At 43.2% G+C, this 26,296-nt stretch overlaps 2 protein-coding genes, 1 long non-coding RNA gene and 2 other non-coding genes across 6 annotated transcripts; all 5 read left to right on the top strand.

Annotated features, from left to right (window-relative positions):
* Positions 1 to 623: 623 nt before the first annotated feature.
* Positions 624 to 3,178, top strand: rpl17 (ribosomal protein L17). Its single transcript, XM_084694180.1, has 7 exons — positions 624 to 689; positions 1,324 to 1,373; positions 1,461 to 1,501; positions 1,754 to 1,888; positions 2,141 to 2,239; positions 2,487 to 2,678; positions 3,098 to 3,178. The coding sequence occupies exons 2-7, from the start codon at positions 1,334 to 1,336 to the stop codon at positions 3,143 to 3,145; spliced, it is 555 nt and encodes a 184-aa protein (XP_084550306.1). The 5' UTR covers positions 624 to 689; positions 1,324 to 1,333; the 3' UTR covers positions 3,146 to 3,178.
* LOC146220594 (small nucleolar RNA SNORD58) lies at positions 1,994 to 2,063 on the top strand. The gene has a single exon (XR_014750964.1). It is a non-coding gene; the product is annotated as a small nucleolar RNA SNORD58 (small nucleolar RNA).
* LOC146220593 (small nucleolar RNA SNORD58) lies at positions 2,941 to 3,010 on the top strand. Its single transcript, XR_014750965.1, has one exon. It is a non-coding gene; the product is annotated as a small nucleolar RNA SNORD58 (small nucleolar RNA).
* A 1,706-nt stretch (positions 3,179 to 4,884) lies between the features above and the next one.
* Positions 4,885 to 10,561, top strand: nkx6-1 (NK6 homeobox 1). Of its 2 annotated transcripts, XM_084693939.1 has the most exons (5): positions 4,885 to 5,148; positions 5,206 to 5,509; positions 5,737 to 5,909; positions 6,399 to 6,863; positions 10,145 to 10,561. In XM_084693939.1, the coding sequence occupies exons 1-4, from the start codon at positions 4,969 to 4,971 to the stop codon at positions 6,642 to 6,644; spliced, it is 903 nt and encodes a 300-aa protein (XP_084550065.1). In that variant the 5' UTR covers positions 4,885 to 4,968; the 3' UTR covers positions 6,645 to 6,863; positions 10,145 to 10,561. The 2 variants fall into 2 exon arrangements, with proteins under 2 accessions (XP_084550065.1, XP_084550064.1); XM_084693938.1 differs by lacking the exon at positions 10,145 to 10,561 and having other exon boundaries at positions 4,885 to 5,509; positions 6,399 to 7,374.
* A 963-nt stretch (positions 10,562 to 11,524) lies between these two features.
* Positions 11,525 to 12,845, top strand: LOC146220590 (uncharacterized). Its single transcript, XR_014750953.1, has 3 exons — positions 11,525 to 11,567; positions 11,680 to 11,773; positions 11,936 to 12,845. It is a non-coding gene; the product is annotated as an uncharacterized LOC146220590 (long non-coding RNA).
* The last annotated feature ends 13,451 nt before the right edge of the window (positions 12,846 to 26,296 follow it).

Genomic DNA, 26,296 nt, shown 5'->3' with positions numbered 1-26,296 from the left:
CACTGATTAATATGTAAGTAATGTTTTGATTTCAATAGCAATGAATATGAAAAAAGGTCATTACGATATTAATAATGCTCTTTTAATAGGCTATATATCCCTTGATATGTACGGATGTACGGTGCATAACAAAATAATAAACTAATCTAGCATAATAAATACATTTGAAAGCATAATACCATCTACACAATAATACGGGTAGTCACTCCGACCCATGTAATTTACTGTTACAGACCGACCCGGCCCCACATTAAAGAAAGGAAAAATTATCTGTCCCTCGCAGAAAAAAGTTTGGGGACCCCTACTGTACAGTAACCTTGCATGTTGACATATCAACTCTATGGTTGACATCACCAAACTAACCTGCGTGCAAGTTGCAACTCATGTTATGTCACAGCTGATAACGATGTAAAACTAATTTATCCACAGGTCATTTATAATCTAACGCCCTGGATAATAACATGTATAAACATTTAATTGTGAGGGCTGCAATAACATGGAAGATACTGATTTATTCAGTCAGTCGGCAAGAAACATGAATGCAATGCGCAGAGTCTGTGCATATGCAGCCGCCTTTATGTCTGTATTCTCGTTGCAAACTGGTGTCTGGAGTTCTCACGAGACAAAGTAACAGGATTTTTACTCCCACAATGCAACTGGCTTTCTCTTCCCTTCCGCGGCCTGAGAATGTAGGTGAACTTATGTTATATGGTGGACATCAATATCTTAAAAATCCTCCTTTATCTGTTGCATCCTACGTATCCCTTATTTTTAAGGAATTGTAATGGATAGTCCAAGTGTTATAGTTCCCCATATGTGTATATGGACGTGTTTTTGTTGTCTGAAACTTAGTAACTCCAGACATTATCTTCTGTGCTGTAGCACGTCGGTTTTCAGCCATTTTTCCTTTTTTTGCCAGCTATATTGCATTGCCAACATAAGCGTTGTTGTAACCCAAAGTCATGTATATAGAACGTTCCCTGTTCTTTATCTGTGAATTCAATTTTTACTGAAATTATGTTACAATATCTTAGACAAGCTGGCTTTCTCATGCTGGTTAATAACAATGCATGGGTGTAGCTACAGCTTGAGCATTGCTAATCCATAGTTTACTAGCAAGGGTTTCAGCCGAAAAATACGTTATTGATCTAAAATGATGTACGTTATCCACACGCATTTGCGATATCTATGCTGGTATATCAATACGGGTTTGTGATTGTCCTGTGTTTTGTAGCTAAATTGTGCTAGTTGGCTAACTAGGTACCAAACGTCAGCAATGTGGGACGTCTGAGTTTTCATTGAATGGGTCATGTTAATTTTCAGATCTCTGAAAATGGTCCGCTACTCGCTCGACCCCGAGAACCCCACTAAGTGTGAGTATAGTTCAAGTTTCAGTGTCAGTTGTATTGCCTTTACTGATGTATCCATCATACTTAATGGCAATCGTCTTTACCCCATAGCATGCAAGTCCAGGGGTTCCAATCTCCGGGTGCACTTCAAGGTAGGATTCCACCAACTTTGTAAATAGTTCTGACAGCGAAGATGAGTCATGCTAATTAGTCTGACCTCAAGGGCAGATGGTCCTCCATAGACCGAATGCTTTGCAATGATGACAACATTGGAGACCTTTGGAATTCAACGTGACAATAACTACAATAATATCTGAGCAAAGAAGCATTCTCGCCTAGAAATGTCAAACCTTCCTCTTCTGTGGACATTGGATGTTGATGGATGTTGTCACCTGACCCAACAGAACACCCGCGAGACAGCTCAGGCCATCAAAGGCATGCACATCCGCAAGGCCAACAAGTACCTGAGGGACGTGGTTGTTAAGCACCAGTGTGTCCCCTTCCGTCGCTACAACGGCGGCGTCGGCAGGTGTGCTCAGGTAAGCTGCTGCTTCCAGACGCTGCAAAGTTGCATTTTGACTAGGAGTGGGAGTAGTAGTGTTCCCTTGCGAGGGGAAGGCACAAGTAACAACTTGGGTCACTGGCTGCAATGATGACAATCTTAGGACACCTTTGGAAATAACCATGAAAACACACCATTTGTATCTGAGCACGGCCAGTGACCTGCCTCATGAATGACGAGGGTCCGTCGAGTTTGAGCGTGCCCGTCAGACGTCTCGCTTCCCCCACAGGCCAAGCAGTTTGACTGGACGCAGGGACGCTGGCCCAAGAAGAGCGCAGAGTTCCTCCTCCACATGCTGAAGAACGCTGAGAGCAACGCTGAGCTCAAGGTATCACGGCCGACCTCAAGACAACCGATCTGTCCTCCCCCTTTATGTCAAACCATCATAGACCAGGCTAAATATTAAGTCTTGCATGGAAGCATTTAGGACACCTTTTGTATTAACCATGAAATGACTTTTTTATTTTTATAGCAAAGCTATCAATGTTTCCACTCTTGCCTTGTAGCTGTCCTAAATGGATGTTGAGACTGCGGTTATTGACCTGTGACCCTGCCCCCTGTCTGTCTCTCTGCAGGGTCTGGATGTTGACTCCCTGGTGATCGAGCACATCCAGGTCAACAAAGCCCCCAAGATGCGCAGGCGCACGTACCGCGCCCACGGCCGCATCAACCCCTACATGAGCTCCCCGTGCCACATTGAGATGATCCTCACCGAGAAGGAGCAGATCGTCCCCAAGCCCGAGGAGGAGGTGGCCCAGAAGAAGAAGGTACGCGTGCGATACTAGAGGTTGATGACCTGTAGCGCCACATTTATTCATTTAGCAGACGCTTTTATCCAAAGCGACTTCCAAGAGAGAGCACTGAACGTTCAGGACATGGACCATGTCCCCTGTGTGGTTCTACTTGTTGGTGTCACCCCCCCCCCCCCCCTTATTTTAATTGGGACATTAGTTTGACTTTTTTTATTCCTCATTTGGTGTGAAATGAGCAAATCTATCAAGTGTTCACCCAGAGGTTAGTTTGTCTCGGTTGCGATGATGACAGCTTAGGACACCTTTGGATAACCCATGAAAAGAAATTCAAATCAAAACTGAGCAACCAGACACTTCTCCAGCATAGTGAAGATGTCTGCTTGGCTTGTTAGTATGACTGTGATGTGTGACGGTTTGTTTTCGCCTCCTTGCAGGTCTCTCAGAAGAAGCTGAAGAAGCAGAAGCTTATGGCGCGGGAGTAAATGTAAATAAAATGGGACTCTTCTTAACAACAATTGGGATTCGTGTCATTTTTTTGTGTAAATGTGGAATTTGTCATCACTGGTTGAAATGAAGCCATATTTCAAACTTTGCTGCATAAAAAAAAAAAATAGTTCTAAAGAATTGTTTGCACTTTGGGTTTTTTAAATCATGAACATTTCTGGTTGAGAGGTGGTCGTAGGCTGGTGGGTGAAGCAATGACCTGCAAGGAGTAGCTTGTTTGCGTCTAACAACCCATTAACCTTAAATTGAATTTACAATATTTAGATTGACTTGTACCAAGAGACATGAACGTTGTTCACTCAGACAGCATCAATTTAGATTAGTCTGACTGCTTTTGAGCAGCCTTGCAACACCTTATATCCACAAGATGGCGCCAGTGTGCCATATTGAACAATGCTGCTCTTCTGGTTAAATGGGTTAAGACTACACCACAGGATGTCGCTGAAGTATTGAAATGGTTCAGTCTCAGATTTGATCCATAGGTCATCTGATCGGGTTGAGTGCATGTTTTAAGTAGCAAGTGTAATTTTATCCGCTTTAGGATTTCTGTTAATATATTTTAATTTCTGGTTGTGGTATTCAAAAATTTTATGTTAGTGATGAGGATGTTGCAAAACATTGGCTAAAACATTTTTTGGATAGGATAAAAACGATTTACAGTATGGTTCCGGTAGAAATACCAAGATGTGACTGAAGTCATTTATGCACGTCTGGCATGCTCCTTGCCACCAAATAGACAATACATTTACCTTTTATAGTATATTTGAAGTACACTTGGCTGTTTATGGTCTAGATGTAGTGTATGGCCTCTGAATGTTCCAATTTGTAGAACGAATTTAATTTTTTGTCCATCTTTAAAAGGCCAAATGGGCCTTGATATCTCAGGCCTTCTCTAAACTTGTCCCTCGTGATTCATTCACAACAGTTTCCGTTTCCCTACATATTTTTGGTCATGTAAAGTCTTTAGAAAGAGAACCTCATGAAGATCCCAAAAAATTAACATTGTTCCGTTATTATCCACGGTCTTGTGTCTATAAGCCTGCTCTAGGCCATTTATTAAACAATCGTCTTAGACCAAGAATACACACAACTGACTCTATTGATTCTGTGCTTTTGTGTTTGAGTTTGATGGCAACTCTTTAAATGTGCAAATTAAAGCTATGATGGAGAGCCAATGAGGACACACTCTTCAATCCAGTTGGCGTTCGCGCTTGATACGCTTCCTACGTCATAGCAAGGTTACCCAATCGCGACAGAAACACCCCCTACTCTTTCAGTCTTTTACTCTCAAAGTTTAGACTTTTGCGGCAATAGACATAGGAAAGAGATGATAATGTTTTATTATCTCAAAGATCCTGTGTGTTGCAAAGAAATAGTAGACTGCTTTTTTGTCCATATATTTCAAACATTCAACAAACATCTTTGAAGCAATCAGCTCAAACGACCTGGGGGACTAAGAAATAGCCTACATTGCCTTCGAGTGACTTTTGTTACATATTTGACATAAGGAGTTTTATCTCAAACATGGACAGTGAGTTTTAGATGAAACAGTGGTCGGTTTTGAGCAGGATATATTTATGTGGGCCAAGCTTTCTGGTCGTTTCCAACCTGGACATTTTTATTATAAGCTAGTCACTTTTCAGGTGCACACTGGAACATTCAGAGTTGTGCTCATATTGTCTCACCAGAAACTTGTAGACTGTTCTCCTGTTTGGTCTAAATTTTTTCTCAAAAAGATCTGACTTTCTCGTAAACGTTGAGGATATTTTGGCTCAACCCTGCATTTAATTAGTTATTGGTTATGTTAGCCGTGGGGCAGATGGACGGGTCCCGACAGAGCGCCTTTCTCCTTAGCACCCCTCCTTTAGCAGCGCTTCACAGCATGACCGAAATGAAGACCCAACTGTACCCAGCCTACCCACTCTCCTCAACGTCTTCTACCTCACCTACTGCCACCTCGCCAAATCCCGGTGGCATCCCCGTCTCCTCACCAGGGATCAAAACCTCCACAGGACTCTCATCTCTCGGATCACTCCAGCATTTCTCGATCGCCACCCCTCACGGAATAAATGACATCCTCAGTCGTCCTGCAGTTGTTTCCGCGGGAGCTGCAGCTGCAGTTGCGGCTTCATCGTCTGCCGGAATTTTGTCAGGGCTGCCCCGATTTAGTAGCCTAAGTCCTCCGCCACCTCCTGGACTTTACTTCAGCCCAAGTGCTGCAGCAGTGGCAGTGGCCCGCTATCCGAAACCGTTAACTGATCTACCGGGCAGGACTCCGATTTTTTGGCCAGGCGTCATGCAAAGTCCACACTGGAGAGACGCCAGATTCGCGTGTTCCCCCCGTAAGTACAACCTTGGCAACAGGGAATTTTATTTTAAATTTAGCAAAATTTGAATTTTGTGTTTCTTCGTAGGCCTGATCAGTATACTAATTAAAATATGACTGTGAATTTAATGTTACCACGAGATGCAAGCGTAATAAGGTAATAAGGAAATCATGTGCAGGCCTACGTGTCAATTATGTTCAGTAAAACATTGGATAACGTTGATTTTTTAAATATTATTCCAGACCAGAATTCTGTTCTTCTTGACAAGGATGGAAAAAGAAAACATACACGTCCAACGTTCTCTGGACAGCAAATCTTTGCTCTGGAAAAGACGTTTGAACAAACAAAATATCTTGCTGGTCCAGAAAGAGCACGGCTTGCCTATTCGTTGGGAATGACAGAAAGCCAAGTAAAGGTAAGAATAAATATATAGCCCTAATTTTTATATTCATGGCAAGTCTGTTGTATAACAACAAAATCACATGCGTAATTACCTTAATTTCATCTTGAATATTTATGGCATGTAAACAATCTATTCTTACCGTATATAAATAGTGTATAGGCTACAGATAATTCAATGGGGTTGCTACGTTTGGGTTAATCTAGCCTACATTTATTTTTGTTTATTGTTACCAAAAAACTTTTGTGATGAACAGACCATAGTCCAATTAACGTTTTTCTCAGGTTAAGGTCAAATCAAACGATAACCCTCAGTAGTTTGATATGTGGGGTGTTGTGTTGCACAGCCCCCCCAAAAACACGCCCATAAATTCAGCAAATTATTGCATTACAGGCGAACCAGAAGTAATCATTTTTGTATCTAAAATATATTTTACATTTAAAAGACACAAACCTCTATTCTTCAAAGGAGCAAGTATTTAATCGAAGCTTATTCACTTTTTAGGTATGGTTTCAAAACAGACGAACCAAGTGGAGAAAAAGACATGCGGCCGAGATGGCATCAGCGAAGAAGAAGCAGGATTCAGAGACCGAGAGGCTGAAAGGGGCCTCGGAAAATGAAGACGACGATGATGATTATAACAAACCCCTGGACCCCAACTCAGATGACGAGAAAATCACACAGTTACTGAAAAAACACAAACCGAACTCCTCGCTCCTTATTCATACGTCAGAGAACGAAAGTTCTTAGGCAAGGGGACAAAAGACTACTGGTAGCCTACAAAAAGCAACGTGGAATTTGTGCAAGATGTGCCGTTTTTGGTCCAAATGTTGATATGTTTGCACGAGGACGGAGGACTCTTGCCAGGAATAGATGCAGTTTTATAGCGTGGAACAGTGGCCAAAACAAAGACTGCGATTTATAGAAGTTTCAACATTGAGAAGATGGTACTTACATGTAAATAGAAACGTGAGTTGTATTCAATAGAAATTATATTACTGTGAATAATTTATGTGTAAAAAAAACCTGTTTTTGTATAGAAGCACTGCTGAGTTTCTTAGTTTGTTTGACATCTGACCCAAAGCCCTGACATTCATTTGCAAATGCATAACCTGGTTTCGTTTTCGTTTTTTTATATCCTTAAATTGCATTTCACAGTAACTTCGATCCATTTATAATTGTGTGTGATTGCCAACAATTAGGCCTACATTGAAAACTTGCTGAACCAAGTAGCAAGCTAAACCAAATCAGTGGATCAGTAAAAATGCCTAGGCCTTTTTAATATTCATTTTTACTTACATTTTTTAATTAGCCTAATAATTTACCTGTATATAGCAACTGGTTTTGACACATGTGATAGGCCTAATAATGCATAACATTTGTCTCTCATCGGACCACCCCCCCTCACACACACACACACACACACACATGCACACATACACTCACACAACTTTACTTAATTTATATAATGTTTAAGTTCGTAATAGTGACCGAATCCTGCATAATTGTGTATGGCAGGGTCATGTATAATGCACTTTTATTTAATAAAAAGTGAAATGCGTGAATGTGACTTCATTCCCTAAATTAATACAAATTCTTTCGTGCTGGTATTTATAAACCCATAAAACAGGCCTATCTTAACACGAACTTTGTGGTCTACAAATTAAAATGTAATTCTTGTTCTTCTTTGGTGAAATAGATTTCTCCACAGACTTATATTTTGATACCCCAGAAAAAGTATGATATATTGTACTTTAAGCTTGCTTAGTTGTCCGCTAGCAGTGTATTCAGTCTGATCTTGCTATCTTATTTATATGGCCTAGAGCTGTCAACAAAAAACAATAACAGTAATCTTATAATTAATAAACTAATAGTAATAACAATAATAATTAATTATAATAAAAAATATTAGAATTGTTTCATTATATGAAATAAATAATACATTGTTCCCTTATTATGGTGTGTATAACATTTTATATACTAAAAGCCTAATCCTTATTGCTATTTGATGACTGTGGTTATTGAAATTTTATAACTATGAGGCTCAATATATATTTAAGCGTTCTCAAATGTTACAAGCCTACAGCCTGCTGCATTTACTGCTTGCAATACCCGTAAGTGTAACCAGAATGTTAATGGAAATGGAATACTGAACAGAACTGACAGAGAAAATATGAATGTACTGAACATTCAGTTTGTCACTTGACCTAATCTGATCCTTTATTATAATCTCGGAGATAACTTATTCCTCTGCAATAAATTCTGGAATAAAATTGGCCAAATATTTCAGATTTTAAAACGTAAGGCTATCTAAAAACGTCATAATTAACCTATCTGACGTGGAATCCAGAAATTCAGTTCGCAGTGTGTCTAGACAGGTTCGTATGATAGCCAACATCAGCATGTTCTTTTGAAATTGGAAATCGCTCAACCGATCTGCTCCCAGCTCTAGTAAATATTTAATTTATCAGATGTGGAGATGCGACCTTCTACAGTTAGGCTACTTCACCAACCGAGCTGTTGCTAAATGGCGGGTTTAGATTTATTGGCTTGAAGGCTTCAACTGCATTAGTGATTTTTTTTATGCATAGGCCTAATAATAGGTTATAGGTTGTAAGTAAAATAAAAAAAATAAAACACGTTTAGGTTTACTGTGCATTTACAATGGAAAAAAGAATGACTATGAAAAGTACAGGGCCAGAGGATGAGAAGCATACAAGAGCAAAATAGGAAGTTGCCTAACACTGACACAGCCGAGCGAGAAATAAGAAACTAGGCTATTCCATTTTTATAAATTAATTATTTAACCTATTAAGGTTTTGCTCCATGTGATCAGACATTGCCAATAGAAATTTTCAAATAGTTTTGCTTATTTGTGTCTACTATTTATTATCTTACAGGATCAAAGCTATCATTATTAGCCTATGTGAAACTAGCACGACCTGTAGCCCGTAGGAATGCACTTATCTTGACGCAGACTTAATAGGCTACATGCTATGACAAAAGAAGAGAAAAAGGTATATTTTTATTATGCATGTTCGTATACATGATATTGTTCATTCTTGAAGACGTTTAAGACTGATGTAGCCTGACAGGGATATGTTGACATCTGGAAGATGATAGTTTATAACCAGCCATATAGGCTCTAAGTATCGCGCGATTCGTCCTCCGGAAACAACCGCAGTCTAGGGGATTTCAAGTATTACCACAAGTGCTAAAAAAAAGAGACTAACATTAAAACTAGACGGAATCGGAAGGATTTCAATTAGAGATTGATTTTAGGCTTGATAAAGGGCTATTTAAAATAATTATTTTAAAGATTGCCTCCAGCCTGCTGTAGGTTCAGTTGAAAGCTATGCTGGTAGTTGAATATAATGGACATATTTTAGCTCTTGGGTAAATAACCTAATTATCCTAAAGCCCTTAATGTCTAGTCATGTGCGTTTTTTCTAACAACATTTCTCTTAAAATGGTTTCAAAGGGTGATATTATTTACATATTTTTATGCTGTATAATAAGGACAGAGTAAATGTCGCTTCAGCCTTTGCTGCATGTTGTTTGTTCACACTGCCAATAAGAATGAATTTATCAAGCTCCAAACTGACATTCGTTCCTTCAAGCTATCACATTATAGTGAATCGCATTCAAGGCAATGTGTAAGGCACGAGGATCGACCCGAGAGCTCAAAGAAGACCTAAACTGGTGACCACCGTGAATAAAGTGGTTAAGATGTGACTAGCCACTTTATCATTACACATAGACCTATTGCTTCGGCCGCTCTTGATGTGAGTGTTTGAGATGGGGGGCGGTGTGAGTTGATGTCATGTTAGCGGTATTGAGGAGACGGGCTGCTCTATGTATCTGGCATCAAACATTGCCACTGGGGTCAGTGCAGTGTATGCTTCTTGTCATTCTGCCTGCTGCAGCTATTCGATTTCTTTTTAATGTCTGCTCTATAATATCAGTCAGTCAAAGGCTCCCAGCATGGGCTTTGTTCCTTCTACCTTCTCAAATGGTTTTTAAACGAGAAATTAAATACAGACGCGGCCAAAGTGTTTTATAGCTAAAATTAGTTTTTACGAAAAGAAAAACAAAAGATGTAACATTGTGCGTTACATTTTCACCCCGATTAGACTGCTGCATCTTTACTTTATACTATAAAATACATCATTATTGGTTGCATATTTCAGTAGCCTAACTTTTCAGATATTGTTGTCGTGACAACCTCCAATGCCTCCTGTTCTCTCTAGGTGGGCAAAACCTGCTTCCGTGTGTTCCAGCTATGATGAACACTGCTTCTGTGCCATGCAGGTGTGGTGAACATGGGTACTTTTCCTCAGGGAGTGGCAAAGGCATCTGCCAACTGACTGCTTTGTCAGCCTGCCTACTCTCTGACAACAAGGAGCCATGCCACTCTGCCAGCCTCTGCCATCCTGCTGCATCTGCCCAGATGCTGCTGTCTCTCCACATCCCCCTAATACCGTATAAATGTTTTGGAGAAGAGGTTAATTAGTGGATAAATAAATGCCCCGTGTCTACGATGACTCGCCTCCACACCCGCCTTGTCTTAAAACACCACACAATTCCATACACCTTTTCACCATCATACAATGTTTCGCTCAATAATTCGTTTTTTCATTCATCTCACTTCGCACGAAAGGCATGGTTGTCCCGGATCCTCGAATTCAGGTTGAAATATAAACAGATTCCATAAAAGAACTCACGGAGCACGGATTTACCCCTCTTTATTTTCACGTGCACGCCTGCTGATTTTCCATATGTCATTTGCCATTAACTGGCGTGACTAATGTATTGGCCTCACCCTATCTTTGCACGGAACCTATTGACAGGCTCTCGGTTGACCATGTACTACTAGAGATTACACACAAGAACATGTGTCACTGGGGGCTGCGGATCCCGCAGCATGAATTGTGTCCCTCGTTTGGACTGCGGCTCTTATCTCCGGCTCCCCCGTTTGGAGGCTACTGATAAGGAGCGCCTTGGGAAGCCCTATTATGAAAACCAAGCAGGCCACACAGCCAGAGACACCCGTCAAGACAGCAACACCAGCCTGGTTTCTCCTGGGCGCTGGGGCACGTTTGTTTTCTCTCCCCTTTCCGTCTCGTTTTCTGCTCGACTGGAAACATTGTGTGACCTTGCAGCTCTGAATCCACCCCCGGTTCGAAAAAGAATGTCATTCATTCTCGCGGCGGCGCTACACTGTTCACTGCTGTAATCACCGGCCCATTGGGTATGGAAATAAAGTTAACGTTAATTGCTCTGTCTGCGTGAGCAAATTAATGACAGCCTAAGTCGATTATTAACAAAATCCTGAGGCTTGTTGTGAGCTTTAGTGCAGGTGTTTTTGAAAGCTCACCTGTTGGGGTAGGGAGAGAGTGACTGCACAGAGACAGCAGTGTTTGTCCGTGTGTAGTATGTGATTGATCAGATAAGATCAGAAGGGTAAAGCCTAATTTATACTTATGTCGCCGACACTTTCGAAATGGCTAACTTGCTCTGCCAATCTCTCCTTTATTCCTTCCATCTTAAACAGCTGTTGAGCATTCACTGAAAATTCAAAACAATACAGTCAACGACGCGTGCCTTCTATCTAGCCAATCACACTTGCGCAACACTATGCGACGACATCAGCACCAGTAGAAATTTCTCCTGGTAGGCGACACTTTCAAGCGACGGTTATAAGTGTCGACCGTGACGCCATTTCTGTCGGCGACCTTTTCAAAAGTGTCTCTGACCTAAGTATAAATTGGGCTTTATCTCCCAGGTTTTGACTCTGTTTGGAGGCCGCCTGGGTGGGAAGCAGATGTATTTATTCCGAGATAATCTCCTCTAATGATGTCTCACCTCTCCTTGTGACGGTAGGATTCTAATGGTCCTGGCTCATCAGAAAATACACCTGCAGGAACAGAGTTGTTAGTAAACACGCTCATCGGGAATTCACTCCTCGGAGACGAGTAAACTATGTAGGCCATGTTTATCTACTGAGTAATCTGGACACAGATTTTCTGTTTGTTTCCCAGTGCTGTTATCAATGTTGTCTCCTGCTAAAAAAAAGAAGAAGAAAAAAAGAAGAAAAAAGCGCCAGCCACTGTGATTGATGAGGAGGCTGAAGTTTGTTATGGCCTTGTTGAAAGGGCTTTGCACAGACAGTCGCTGCTTGGGCAAAGACTTTGTGTCATTTCTTCCGCTCTGGAGGGGGTGGGGGGCAGGGGTATGGCTAGGCTAAGTAATGACAAAATGAGCACCTTCAGTAGACTCGGGCTGTGAAAAAACCTGCCCCCGTCGCCCAAGTCTTTTGTTCCGAATTTTATTAGCACTAGCCGTGCTAAAATAACCTGTTAACACCTATCATAGTGCAGCAATAATAACCTCCTCAATCATATTTTAAAAGTCACGTCAAGACGGCCCAGCGTAATTCATCTCTATGCAAATACCTCAGTGTCAGCCCATTAGTGTATTGCTAAGGGGTTTTATTAAAATGCATTCTTCCCCCTTTCTTTTTATACTCAAGACCAATAAAACACGAGGCGCATTGCTCAAGAATTATAGCAACTATTAGAGTAACATATGGACAGCATGCACTCTGAAAATAAAAACCAACAGATAAAGTGTCAGGGTCAGGCTGGGGGTGCAAACACTTAAGAAGATGGCAGCAAAGTAATAGATGGTGCCCTGGCTGTCGGAGGGAGCCCTGGCCTGCCATGGAAATCAAAGCCTGATTATACATTCATTTGGGTCTGGATCGCATGGCAGGACGGGAAGGCCCTCGCTCACAAAGTGGAGTTATTGCTCCCACAGAGTGTTGCAGTGTCATGAATTAAGGAGGCAGTAAAAAGGTGATAAAGTGCATTCAGAATGGGTTATGCCTTTAATTGAATTAAAGCAGAGCTGTACGGCATTCCCTTCACTCACTGATGGGGATTTGAAGTGTGTGGGGACGAGGGGAGGAGTACACTGTCCAGGTGTGGGCTGTGGTTGTAGATGGATGGATTGTAGGGTCTCATCTGGGGATTGTTTTTGGTGTGCGGGGGAAGATGACAGGGGGGGTCGCGCGACGAGCGAGATAGAGCCATTTCCTGTCGAAGCTATCATTGTTATGAATATCTGGTGCGACTCGCCCTGTTTCTTCTTGTCAGGACAGCGGGGGTAACCATCGGTTACTTTGGTTCCCGGAGCGTATACCCTCGGAAGCAGCAAGTGTCATTCAGACTGTCAACTGTAAAAGTGAATATTTCTTGGGTGGGTGGGGGCGGGGGCGGGGGAGTGCGTGTCCTGATGAAACACCCCTGATTATGATGATCTGTCATTTAACGGTTTATCAAAGTCACAGGATCTTGTCATGGTTGTGCGAGCCGTTGATTCCTCTTTTTTATGGAGTCATTAATTTCATGCGGATCATTAGCCTCCACATAGAGGCCTGTTTTGACAAATGCAGCCCCCCCACCCGCCCCGAATGTATCACATGATAAACAGGAAATGACCCGCCGTATTTACCCAAATGGGCTTCAGGGATGTCTCTGCTGGGGCCTGTCCCCCCATTACACCCAGGGCTCCCCCCCCCAGTCCCCCAGTCTCCTGGTGACACGTGGCCACTGACAAGTCTCCTTGTGACTTTCAGTGCAGGAACAGCATTAATATTAGGCAGGGATTCAGAATGAAGACAAGGTTTATTGTGTGTCTGAGTCTACGATGGATCCATCGTAGATCCAGTTGGATGGTTTGGGTTTTTGACAACTTGCTTAGTAATGTCATTTGTCTGTGGCCCAAGATGGCTGCCTCAGTGTGGATAATAAGTCAGATGACATTGTCAAGCTAAATTGTGAAATCATTGGAACACATCTTATATGAGGTTGGGAAGCCACCCACTCAAAACATATTTGTGAAATCAAGTTGATGAACAACAAGTTCGAAAAACTGCAACGGAAAAATGCTCTCATTATTCTCTTCTTGTTTTACTTAAAGGCAAATTAAACCATTGCTACTGCACCAGTATGTTATATTATACTGGATGTTAACGTTTTAAGGCATGTTACCATTTAAGGAATTAATTGAAAATATGGATGATTCGGTCATATTTTCCCTGAGGTTTATAGCTTGGTTGAGAGCTTAAGTGAGCGGCAGGAGTGTGAACTCTAGGCAGCCTCACTTTGTCACGCACTAATATCTCAAATGCTTCTTATGACCTACTTATGGAGTCCAACTCGGAGAATCGATTGATCCGAATGCCCGATCAGTGGATGTGTCTGTGCCATGTCACGGAGGACAGAGGAAGGGAGAGGGACTTAAGTGCACGGTCCTGACCCCTCGACTCTGCTCCCTCCGACTCCCTCCGTGACCACTGCTCCAGACGGCCCCCCAGGGGTCACAGGTCAAAGGCCACATGACCCACCCAAGGTCATTCCACGATTAACATTGCTTGGCACTTGATTCAATTTCCGGAGAACGGAGTAAATACACAAAAATGAAATGCCTTCAAACAGTGGTGATATCGAAGGCCACGGCCAGGAGCTAATCGAATCACACTCTGATTCAACTGCTAAAGTATTTTCTCTGTGTATTTAATCAATACTTAAGACTCATAATAACCCAGGTCACTGGGAGAGCAATCTCCATAATCAATAATGAGAGGTTCTCAAGTTCATCAGGTTATTGTGCTCCCCCCTCCCTCCTCATTTTTCATGGAGTTATTTATTGTCAGGCTCGCTGTCAGACACTGGAAATACTGCCCAGGAGGTATCACAGAGGACACTGCTGTGCCAGTTGCCTGGGTAACTGCTCTCTCTCTCTCTCTCTCTCTCTCTCTCTCTCTCTCTCTCTGTGTGGCCCTGTCTCTCTTAGGGGTCATGGTGAGATCACCACTGCTGGACTCTGGTTCTGGCCTGACCCGACGTGCTCGCTTTTCTTGGTGGACTTGTGGTGACCTCGTCTGACACGGTTAGCCTGTGACCTCTCTGGTAGAATCTCACATTATAGTAGGGTAAATGACTGTGGGCTATGCTGCAGGTAAAGCTTGGTGTTTGGTTCCTACCTGAGGTACTTCAGTGGTATCCGTGTGATAATGGTTTGCAAAGGTATAAATGTCTATCAGCATCTAGTTATACCACAGTATTAATGGCCAGACTATGTATTTTGTGTCATGCACTTGAAGTGTACGGTCTCAATGGACATGGCTTGTTGCACTCAGTCTTTTGATTTTATTTTCATTTTGTTTGATTTTACTAGGGCCAATAAAACACACATTGATGCCCCGAGCTGTAAAACTCTAAAGAGCTTCAACAAAACACCTCAGTCATTGGCCTGCCAATAAAAAATGAAAACCCATTTAACCCAGAGGAGGAGCAGTGGTGTGTCTGTGCTCAGTCAATAAACTAAACAATGCGCAGCGCAGGCCCGCCCAGCCTGCACATGCCTCCGATGGACACAACAAGGTCACAGGAACAAAATAGCAACGAAAGCTTCAACAAACACAAAGAACAATCCAATTTGAATACCAATATGCTTCTTCTTTGTGGGCTTTTTTTCCACGGGATTTTGTTATGCTTGTGGAATGACCATTGTCTTTGAGAAATACATACACACACATATATATACATACATACTTAATTCATCCCTAAGGGGAAGTTGTATAAAATGAATAGAATTGTAGTTTGGTTGATTACATGTGTGTGTGTGTTTAGACACGTCTGGGCCTACAAGAGGTATGGAAGTGACTAGCAAGGTATATTGAGCCTGTGTATTTCTGAAAATCAACTGCCGCCCCAAATGACTTCATTACTAAAGACCAATAGTGATTGTTCTTCCTTATAGACAGATAAACAACAGACTGTGGACTTGGCTGTGGTCCTTAGCATAGTCTCAGAGGAATCTAGGCTAATGGGGCCTGGGCTATTTACCTCATAGTATGTGAGAGGAATCAGGATAGCCTGCTAGCTCACACTAGCTAGCTTGATTCAACATAGCCAGCCTTCATTGATCAGGTGATAAGATCACCTTTGTTCTTTCATTCAAGGCAGGATTGTTAAGTTTCCATTTCACTTCCTGAATAACAGTCAAGGAAGACTTTAGTTACTGTAGGGAATATCCCAGTGGATGACAGTGAGCAGAGACACCTTTGCACCTCTTCAGCAGTTTGGGGTGACATAACTAAAGAGGCATTAACACCCAGTTGAGACATGGCTGAACAAACAGCAGGGTCTTGGCGAGCATGGGAAAATAGCATTATAGTCTGGGAGTGAATTGACCTGAAAAACAAGGCACAATTTGAGCCTTGTGCTGCGCGGCCCATCCCCAGCCTATCTGCGAGGACTTGGCAACTTTCTATCATGTATACCAACTTTCCCAGGGAGGATCAGGTCCATAAAAGGGCCCTTTCCTGTGTCTGAGGTCATAAATCACCCTGGCAGGGTCTTGCCTGTCTCTCACCTCTCTCCCAGCAGACACAACTGCAGACACAGCTCCTGTCTGTTCTCAAACACAGCCCAAGTCTCTCAGCCTCGTGGCAGAAACCCAAGGACTTCATATCAAACATGGCCACAATGGTCCTCTGCTTGTTTATTCTAAATTCAGACTTTATTCAGAAATTCAAACATGGCCACAACGGTCCTCTGCTTGTTTATTCTAAATTCAGACTTCTGTCTGTGTCTATAAAAAGAATCCAGCATACAATTTTTATTTTTTACCTGTCACAAAAGCAGTAGGAATAGTTGTAATAATGAATAAATAAAACAAACAAAATAAGCCTTAGTAAAAACGAATGACTCGATAAAATAACATTATCGGTGTATTGTATCAATAACAACGAAAACGTTGAATCCCTGCAAATTCGTGTACGTGGACGACCATTGTAACGGCAATAGACGTCCTCCTCCGGTCTAAATCACCGTGGCATGACCACCGGCGAAGCAGCATTACTGAGAGCTTAGACCCCCGTGTCCGGGCCTCAGAGCTCCGCTGGCCCAGGATGCTCCTCCTCCAGCCTGTCGGTGAGGAACTGACCCTGACAGTGGCTGGCAGCTAATTCCCTGAGCCTCTTTGTTCATTAAAGCGCTGTGTCCTTCCCTCCTCGGGCTGCTGTCTCTGGCCCGGGGAGACGCCCCACAGGGGGGCCCTTTGTAATCCCATAAAGTGGAAAAATACCAATTTGTAGCAATTTGTTTCACAGCAGTGTAGGATGTTAAAAAGAAGCTTGTTCTCCCCCGGACTCCCCGTCTATCCGGCAGCTTCTGTCACACAGATTCAACAGGCGGAGCGCCCTGTCGCTAAGTATGTGGACACATGAACGTGCCACCGGGGCCCCACGATGGCAACAACTGTTCAGTCAAATGTAATCGTGTGTAATAATGAAACGAAAGCATATTAAAGACAATTAAATACACTGTTCCTGTAGGGGTTTTTTTTTCAGATGAGAAAGTGGTCCATGTCCTGTATATGTCATGGAACCTCTTTCGTCTTTTAAAATGGACAGATTGTTTCGTATCAGTTCTCATTATGTGGAAGCCAGCTGTATAGCTTTCTACTTCATTCCTGAATCCTCTAGATATCAGTCACAAAGAATAAAGAGTAACATACAAGTATATGGGGCAAGGACTGCATTTCTAGAATTGGAAATTGGATTACTATATCAACTTAAGGACAGATGAGGAATTTATAATACAATCATAAACAAATTGTAAGGATAATGGTCCAGGGAGAAGCAAGCCAGACATTCTTATAGCAAACCATTATAGAATTAGATGCGTATGGATCAATCCATTTTTGTTGCGGTATCTTCCAGACTCAGAGTAAATACACACTCACACACACAGACTCTCTCTCTCTCTCTCTCTCTCTCTCTTTCTGTCTCTCTCTCTCTCTTTCTCTCTTTCTCTCTCTCACACACACACACACACACACACACACACATACACACACACACACACACACACACACTCGCACACACAGACTCTCTCTCTCTTTCTCTCTTTCTCTCTTTCTCTCTCTCTCTCTCTCTCTCTCTCTCTCTCTCTCTCTCTCTCTCTCTCTCTCTCTCTCTCTCTCTCTCTCTCTCTCTCTCTCGCTCTCTCTCTCTCTGTCTCTCTCTCTCACACACACACACACACAGACATACACCAGCACACATGCCTTTTGGACACAGCAACCTCTATCACAAATCCGAGGGTCCATATTGAAGACGCAGGGGGGACACAGGGGTAATTAGCGCCACAAAATCCAATGCCGAATGAGCTTTCCAGAAGTGTTGGAGTGCTGCTTTTGACTTATCGATCAATAGGGAGATCAGAACTCGGAGCGGTGTTACAAACGACACGGCTCTGCTGGATAAGACTGCTGCCTGCTGACTCATGAGAATACAAGAGGTTTCATTGGTTTTTGGACCACAGAAATACTGCAAACTGCCAATCAGCAGCATGTAGAACATGGCGGATCATCAGCATAGTAAAGAGCTGTATAGATGGAGCCATCAATCCATCAATTGGTCACTCAGAGCTGCCTGGAGGAGCTGTTATGGCCGGCTCAATATGTCCTATCTACACAGTGATAATTAATGTGACAACGACCTTAAATAATTCAGTTTGCTGAGCATGTTTGCGGAGGCCGACCACAGGAGTGTTCCGGCCGAGTAGTCTGCCATCCTAACAAAGCAATACCTCACACGTTTCTAGCAATTTCTGGAGCAGGTCACTCCCAGGCAGATTATAATGGGTCTATAAAGTCAGGTGACCTCACAGTCTCTCTCATTTACAGCCAATGACTCTAAGTGTGTCCAATCCAATCCTTAGGTATTTATGGAGAGAGAAGCATGGGGCTGCTCTCTAAGTAAATTGAAAATGTTCATCTCCCTCGAGACGTATTTTCAACGGAATTAGTCGACGTGGAAACAAGCTACAGTTGTCAGCGGACGGCAATAGTTTTTTCATTTGAAACATTAGCATATTTAAATCTCTTCTTTTTTTTCAAAAGCACATTTTAAGAGTCAAATTTCGCAGGGAATAGCACGGGAGTGCCGTCTTTGGGTTACAAAGTGGGTATGATATCTTTGAATTCATAGAAGGTGCAGAAAATGTGGCCCATGTCTCACATGACTGGTACAGTGTGTATAGAAGCTTCATACTGTACACAGACACACAGTTAATGGGAGCACACAGTCTCATGGCCCTCCAAGGCTCTCCAGCTGTATAAATGGGTTATGTGTGAAGAGTAAGCTATGCAGGTCAGTGTGGGCAAGAGTCCCGCTAAGCAAATAAATAGTGTGATGTAATGTCCCAGAGACACTTTCTCAATCGCTCCAAATTGAACACATACTTCATGATCATGGAGACATTTTGAACTCTTCTACACAACCTTAATGACCTTATGCCCCCCCCCCCCTCCAATGACGTGTTGTAAATCAAATCATGCGAAATACACTTGCCGATTCTCTGGTCAAAATGTGCACTGTATTGTGTTGTAATGCGGAAAGATGAATTCTTATGTAAAAATCAATACAGGAAATTCTCTAGAAAGGTGTCAGCATTTAGTCTTATGGATCATTTTGACAGGTAAGTGGCAGCTATTTTAAAATTGAGACGTTATAGTTTTGTCAATCGATGAGGGGGCCGCGGCACCTCTTTTACCGTGTTGCTTTTTCGCACGACATTCATCTTTTTAAGTATCCTTATATTGGTCTCACCGGATTCATGGGATATTTTCATGGTTTTTCACAATCAAATTGTCCATTTGTGGCTAATTGTGGCTAATCTCACTTAATATGCTTTCGTAACACTCCATTTCGAATTGTGTCTCCTCTCTCTCCCCCCATAAGGAGAGAAAGCACACATCTAGATGAAATCCAATCTTTTGTTGAGGAATTACCCCAGAGAGAGGGGTGGTAACAGGGAGGAGAGAGGGTCATGTGGTCCATATCCCCTTCTCTGGTTCATCCCAGCTTTATCGATCGCCCCTCCTCATAAAACACCTTTTCTTGTCAGATTCCCTGAGAATCAGTGATTGCTGTGTCTATTTGACAGCCTATTTCACACTGCCAAGTAGAAAAACATCCACTAAGCCGTGGGTTTCAGCACCTGCAAATTTGATTTTGAGCTCTTGTTTGGCTGCTCTTGATGGGGCGTGGCATTTTCGCGTGTTGACAGAATTCTCTTGCGCATGACATTTGAGAGATTCAGACATTTAGATGAAGACATTAATGGTCCATCGAGCTCTTTCCTTCACCTTATTGTTTTATAAACCAAGCGTACAGACAGACAAGCCAATCTCAGATTGATTATCCTGCTACTCTCCATTGATCGTGCCGTGTGCTCTCCTTTGAAGTGTGCGAAAGAAAATTGAACGTATTCATGAAAACAAACGACAAAAACACTTTCATTCCTATTTGTATTTATTCTTTTCTCAGCGGAGAGAGGCGAGCAGTTGAAGAATTGTTTTTATTAATTTCATGGATTATTTGCTCATTACGCATTAATCATGGTGCCCCATCTGGAGAGTGCAGGCGTGACTATGTGAGAAACAGCCATTCTGATCTCAATTAGATTATGCCTCTCCTCTCCGTCTACCCATAAATCACTTCTCCAAAGTGAAATTAACAGTTACTGGAGCGCATTAATAACCCGAGTCAGGCATGAGGGAAGTGCACCGACTGGAACCAGCCATCTCTCACAATGTTGAAAACATAATTTTGTTTGTGAAATATCAACATGCCACGCTGAGGTTGCTCCGCACATTTCCTCACCCGCCTCGCCCCTCGTTCTCTCTGTCTCCCGCACTGTGACAGGGAAAAATGATCTTGCGCGGAGCAGCAGACAGCCAGTCACCCGGTCACCAGACATGGGGTGTGTGGTGTGGCTCGATGGTAGCCCTGCCTAACCGCCATCCATATGGGCTCATTGCTGCACATAAACACCTAGCACCCCCCACCAAGAGATGTCTCCATCCCAACGTGAAGCCATTTAAGACTAAGGGATAAAAAAAAAAATACCATCATGTCCAATGACCAATACATGGTTACATAGTGGAATGCAAATAGAATTATTGGACGAAAAAAAAGCTTGAAGTTTGCTAGCTCTCATCGCCGGGGAGACGAGATATAACACTAATGCAGATTACAAGTCAGAGGACAAGAATTTTGGCAGTCGGGTCTTGTATCTGTTATTTCAGGGGTGTGGTTGACTCACATGTGGACTGGGAGGAAGACCTCTCTCCCACTCTTCCTGGGAGGCTGTCATCTCCGCCTCAGCTGGACAGCAGAGAGTGTGACAGAGTGAGATATGTGGGGTAACACTGCCGATCACCCAGGTGAGAGCACACAGGGCCCGTGATTTATGAAGAGCACTTAAACCCTTTGTGTCGTGTACATCACATCTTTGATAGATTAGAAGTGTGACATTAAAATGGAAATTGCTTCGGGGAGACTTGACAAGGGACTCTGGGTGACCTCTGACCCCCCAGCGAGACCACTGAGTGACCGTGCAATCCCTCAGAGAGAGAGAGAGAGAGAGAGAGAGAGAGAGAGAGAGAGAGAGAGAGAGAGGGTAATAGGATGTTGAGCCAGATTAGAATTAAGAATATTTACTGTAGTCAGCCGACGCCTGTCCTCGTCAGCAGATTATCTCCATGAATAGATCAACAGGTAGAGGCATATTTCCCTCATCAGCGATCTCAACAGTTCTGCTTCACTCCCTGTGCCCTACCCGCGCTGAGTAGAACTATTTTTCCCATGCGATCCCTTTCACCGTTTAACAGGAAGTGAGCGACACTTCTCCAGCAGATTAACAAGGCCCTGCAATCACACAGGATGAATGAGGAGCAAGGACCAGGGACCAGGGACCGGGGCATTGTACATCACTCAGAGTGAGGGAGAAAGAGAGAGATGGGGAGAGAGAGATGGGAAGAGAGATGGGGAGAGAGAGAATAAAAGGGAGATGAAGCAGAGAAGATGGAGAGAGAGATGGATTTTGGGACTGAAGAATTCCCCCAACCAAAGTAAATCCTCCTGTTACATCTGTCAAGCGGAGGAGGTGAAGAAGGAAAGGAGGAGGAGGAGGAGGAGGAGGGGGGGGGTTCTTGTTCCCTCAGTGGGGTCCCAACACCCCCATCCATAATTAATGACATCATTTCCATTAGACTATTGACTAAACAAATACATAAATCACACAGGGCCGAGTCAATAGACGTAGACATATTTAATCATGTTCTAAATAATGATTACTGTTCCCATAATGCAATAATTATTTTCAGCAGCTGACTTGAATTAATCATCTGTCTCTGTGCCACCAGAGAGGGGAACACGCGCGTGCGCGCGCAGAGGGAGCCGAACAGGGAAGGATGTTTCGCCCGTGAGTGACGGCGACGGAGGAAAGGCCATGTGGAGAGGAGGGTGGAGGTGGGCGGGCGGCGTGGGTGAGCCCCTTTATGTGGAGTGGCAGGCGAAAAGTGGCTGTCAAAAATGCAGTGGATATTTGCTGTTTTGTTTATCAGCTGGCTGGCGCTGAATAAAAGAGGAGGAACATGTCTTGCCTGTCCGTCCGCCTTTTCATCTGCCCCCTAAATGGGCCTGGGGATTGGAGAGTGCAGTTGATCCCCTCCATTCCCCCTGACAGAGAAACCATTTAAAGCCCATCGCCAAGGCGACAGCAGTCTGTCACCAGAGACGCCGCTCAAATCAACTCCTCAAATGCCAGCCTGTTCGGCGACACAACCGCGCGCCTTTACCCGGTGGGCCGCCTCGTCCTAGTGGGAGCCGCGCGTTACATTTACATTACATTTAGCAGACGCTCTTATCCAGAGCGACTTACAGTAAGTACAGGGACATTCCCCCCCCCCCCCGAGGCAAGTAGGGTGAAGTGCCTTGCCCAAGGACACTACGTCATTTGGCACGGTGGGGAATCGATCCAGCAACCTTCTGATTACTAGCCCGACTCCCTCACCGCTCAGCCATCTGACTCCAACCGTGGCGTCGCCGTGGCTCCCGTTCGCCGTCCGTCTAATCTCAACCAGGCATTGGTGATCTGTCATTATGATCAACCAAATATGTTCCCTTCTCCTCATTTCTTGAATTTCCCCTCCACTTTTTCCCCTCTGGATGTGGCTCATACAATGTATTTGCTCTGAACACCGTCTCTCCAGAGCACATTACAAACATGAATGGAGATTTATACAGGTTAACAACTGTCAGTATTGCTCTGAAGGTAAAGCCAATTTGATGAGCCCATCTTCCCCTGACACCTCCCAAAGCTCTTGGGAATCTCCTTTCCAAACAGTCAGATGGCCAACCCCCCGCCCGTGATCGAGCGGGGTCGGAGGTTAATGACTTTGTGTTTACCATCCAAACGTCTCTTTGATAACAGGACACCGAACCCCTGTTCCCCTTTTCCACCGTCGTAATAAAGAACCCCAGTGTAGCAACAGGAAGCCTGGAATGCGACACCACACGTCTTTGTGAGAGAACAAGCCAAGCTGGAGACTGAGAACCACTAATATTTATTCATGATAGAGAGAAAGTAGCGGCTTGTTGGCACAGGCTACTTCATTTACATGCGGTTATAGACTGTTTTCCCTAGCCTGGGAGCTCTGTCTATCTCCAAATAGATGAACCTGTCTTGCTTGCTTCCATTCCTTGTCATCCGGTTGTTTTCACTGTAGAAGGAGCTCCTCAGAGTTCTTTGTCTGTCCATCATCTGTTATTACTCCAGGCTGTTGGGCTCCAGGCTTCTGACATTATGGTGCAGAAATTACCATACCTGATATGAGGTCATTTAAGATGACCTGAACTTCATTAAATAAAGATATGCGGATATTATCAGAACTTCATAAAAAAAAACAGTGTAACCTAACGAAAATGACATCACTTTTTGCGTGGGAACCGGGCATTGTTGACAGAGTTGCTCACGATAAGTTTGCAATGATTGTCCCGCAGGTTCAGAGTCACACACTTAATCAACAGGTTGTGACGGGGAAAGAAGGTGAGTAGATAAGGACAATAGACCAATGACTTTGAATGGAAACACTGACTATCAGTCTCTTAACCAATCAACCACAACCTCTTTTCAGTAGTCACGAGAGACTTATTTGAGTCTGAGAAGTGCTTGGTATAATAGCATTCATCAAACTGTGCATCAGGTGAAAAATAGCTGAATGACTCAGCCTTTTATTGTCACCAATTGTGTTCAGCGTGCTTGCCCTGTAGCTGAACGTACGTGCGAACAGATTCACATACAGCCCCTCCCCTCGCTGTGCGTCAGCGCAATTTTAACCCGAGCATCCTTAATGAGGCACATTTTATTTACACCTCAAACAGATAGGTTCCCTCCTAGGCCTCAGGTTGTTAAATTAACCTCCTCCTGGTTAAATTTATGACCATTTAAACATGACAAAGAGGCCGTTGAGGTGGTCATTACAATAATCCATCATGTCCAGCAGTGGTGGCACCCAGCCTTGCGGTAAATCCAATCTGAGCAGGGTCAACACCAAGCTTTTTTTCCCCCCCAACATGGCTGAATGCTGTCTCTGGTATTGTGTTCAGTTTGCTTTTGTCAACAGAAGGGCAGTCGTGGCAAATTAATGCAGAGTACATACCCAACAGGAGTCCTACAGGAAACCTCCATGAATATTAGCTGATAGCAAATCTGTAGCTGATTTGATCACGTCGCAGTGTTGTAGCACAGCTGTAATTAGGCACCGACTATATTGACGTTCATGTGTAGTTACATTGTAATTGATTTGTTGCTAATGATTTTGTACACATTTGGAAATTGAACAAATACCTATTTCTCTGACTGGTTGCTTTCACATGAAACGAAGGTACGATCTCTTCGGGAACTGCATCACGTCGATTAGATTAGGGGAAGATGCTTTGAGTTTCTTTTATTGCGTTTTGATTTCGATCAAACATGTCTTACGTGTGTGTGTGCTAATGTTGGCCCTTGACTGATAAGTGTGGTTTAGATCCTTTGTCTTACTTTAGCATCATCATTGCTCCAGTCATCCTCAGGGCAGCATAAGGAACCCGATACAGAGTTAATCAGTACATCCCAAGCCCTACCCTCATTGATTACACACATACTAAAGCCTCTAGACCAGTCAATCCTGCCTCCGATGCAGATTGCAGTGGCAGAGCGCCTCAGCCCCTAAACGTGCCTTTCATCCTGTGTGTTTGTGCTAAAGAAGTATCGACCTGCTCAAGGGCTTGACTTGTGGCGTTTGGGCCCCGTCACTCTTTGCAGTAACCGTGCAGTATCAAAATACTGTCGTAGCACCCGGATTGACTGCCCCAACACACACACACACATACGTGCACTTGCACACAGGTGTGCACACACACGATCACACTTTGTCTCGAGTGGATCGAGTTTCTTGTTTAACTGGGTTTCATCAAAGTAGAATTGACTTTTTTTCATATTGCTTGTCAGTTAGCAGTCTGCAGGAACCTGTTTGTGATAGGACACAGAAGAACAGACAATTGGCAAGGCACATTCTTAACTCAGTAATAATGACATGTTAAATATCCATTGCAGAGAAACTGAATGCTTTTTCTGAAAAACGTTAATCCTAGAGTTTAGAATGACCCACAGTATATTACTCAGGGCATCATTCAGTCATAAACCCTGTATACATATTGTTTGAATTTCAATACTGTAAGTAGGCAGTTGAATCAGTGGGTCATTGGGTAGATCATCCTTACTGCAGTTCAAAAGGTCACAGGTTCAACTCCCCCTTATGTCACTTTGGATAAAAGCGTCTACTAAATGAATACATTATTACATGTCATGGGCATTAGCTCCAGATATATTTTACGGCATTGTACCAGACTGCACAGGCTTTTCATGCCATATAGCACAGGTCCCCAAACTGGCCCTCTGAACAATGCCAGAGACTTCTTTTTTATTTTATAAAAAAAAAAATGTTTACACTGATTAATATGCACAAGTAAGTAATGTTTAGATTCAATTGCAATGAATATGAAAAAAGGTCATTACAATATCAATAATGCTCTTTTAATAGGCTGTATTTCCCTTGATATGCACGGATGTATGGTGCATAACAAAATAAATACATTTAAAATCATAATAACAAAGTTTGGGGACCCCTGCCATAGAGCAACATTACTCTCTCAAGATGTAAACCTAAAAGGGGTTCTCTATGAACAATGTTATTCAACCCTAAGCCCACAGATATAGATGAAGATGTTCAGAAAACACCTCGGTCATTGACTTGCTTTTTGTTTGTAGTCAAGAGAAACTGTAGGGCGTTCAGGGGATGGTTAAACAGTGCAGAGGACATGCTTATTCCTCAGAGCGTAGTCTTTGTTGACCCACAGCTGTTTAAATAGGGCCACATCACCTCGCCTGCATAAGTGTTACAATGACTCTTTGCTTAGTTCAAGAGAGAATGCC

Source organism: Hypomesus nipponensis, chromosome 27, assembly GCF_054491055.1.
Source record: "Hypomesus nipponensis isolate SF chromosome 27, ASM5449105v1, whole genome shotgun sequence".
NCBI lineage: Eukaryota > Metazoa > Chordata > Actinopteri > Osmeriformes > Osmeridae > Hypomesus > Hypomesus nipponensis.
Note: the sequence above shows the minus strand (reverse complement) of the source record. Positions and strands in the feature narration are given on the sequence as shown.

What these genes read in the sequence shown, in the direction of transcription:
- rpl17 (XM_084694180.1), top strand. Translation starts at nt 1,334, where the DNA reads ATGGTCCGCTACTCGCTCGACCCCGAGAACCCCACTAAGT. An exon ending in GCGTCGGCAGGTGTGCTCAG is followed by an intron (nt 1,889 to 2,140) that starts GTAAGCTGCTGC and finishes CTTCCCCCACAG; the next exon opens with GCCAAGCAGTTTGACTGGAC. An exon ending in AGAGCAACGCTGAGCTCAAG is followed by an intron (nt 2,240 to 2,486) that starts GTATCACGGCCG and finishes GTCTCTCTGCAG; the next exon opens with GGTCTGGATGTTGACTCCCT.
- nkx6-1 (XM_084693938.1), top strand. Translation starts at nt 4,969, where the DNA reads ATGTTAGCCGTGGGGCAGATGGACGGGTCCCGACAGAGCGCCTTTCTC. An exon ending in CAGATTCGCGTGTTCCCCCC is followed by an intron (nt 5,510 to 5,736) that starts GTAAGTACAACC and finishes ATATTATTCCAG; the next exon opens with ACCAGAATTCTGTTCTTCTT. An exon ending in TGACAGAAAGCCAAGTAAAG is followed by an intron (nt 5,910 to 6,398) that starts GTAAGAATAAAT and finishes TTCACTTTTTAG; the next exon opens with GTATGGTTTCAAAACAGACG.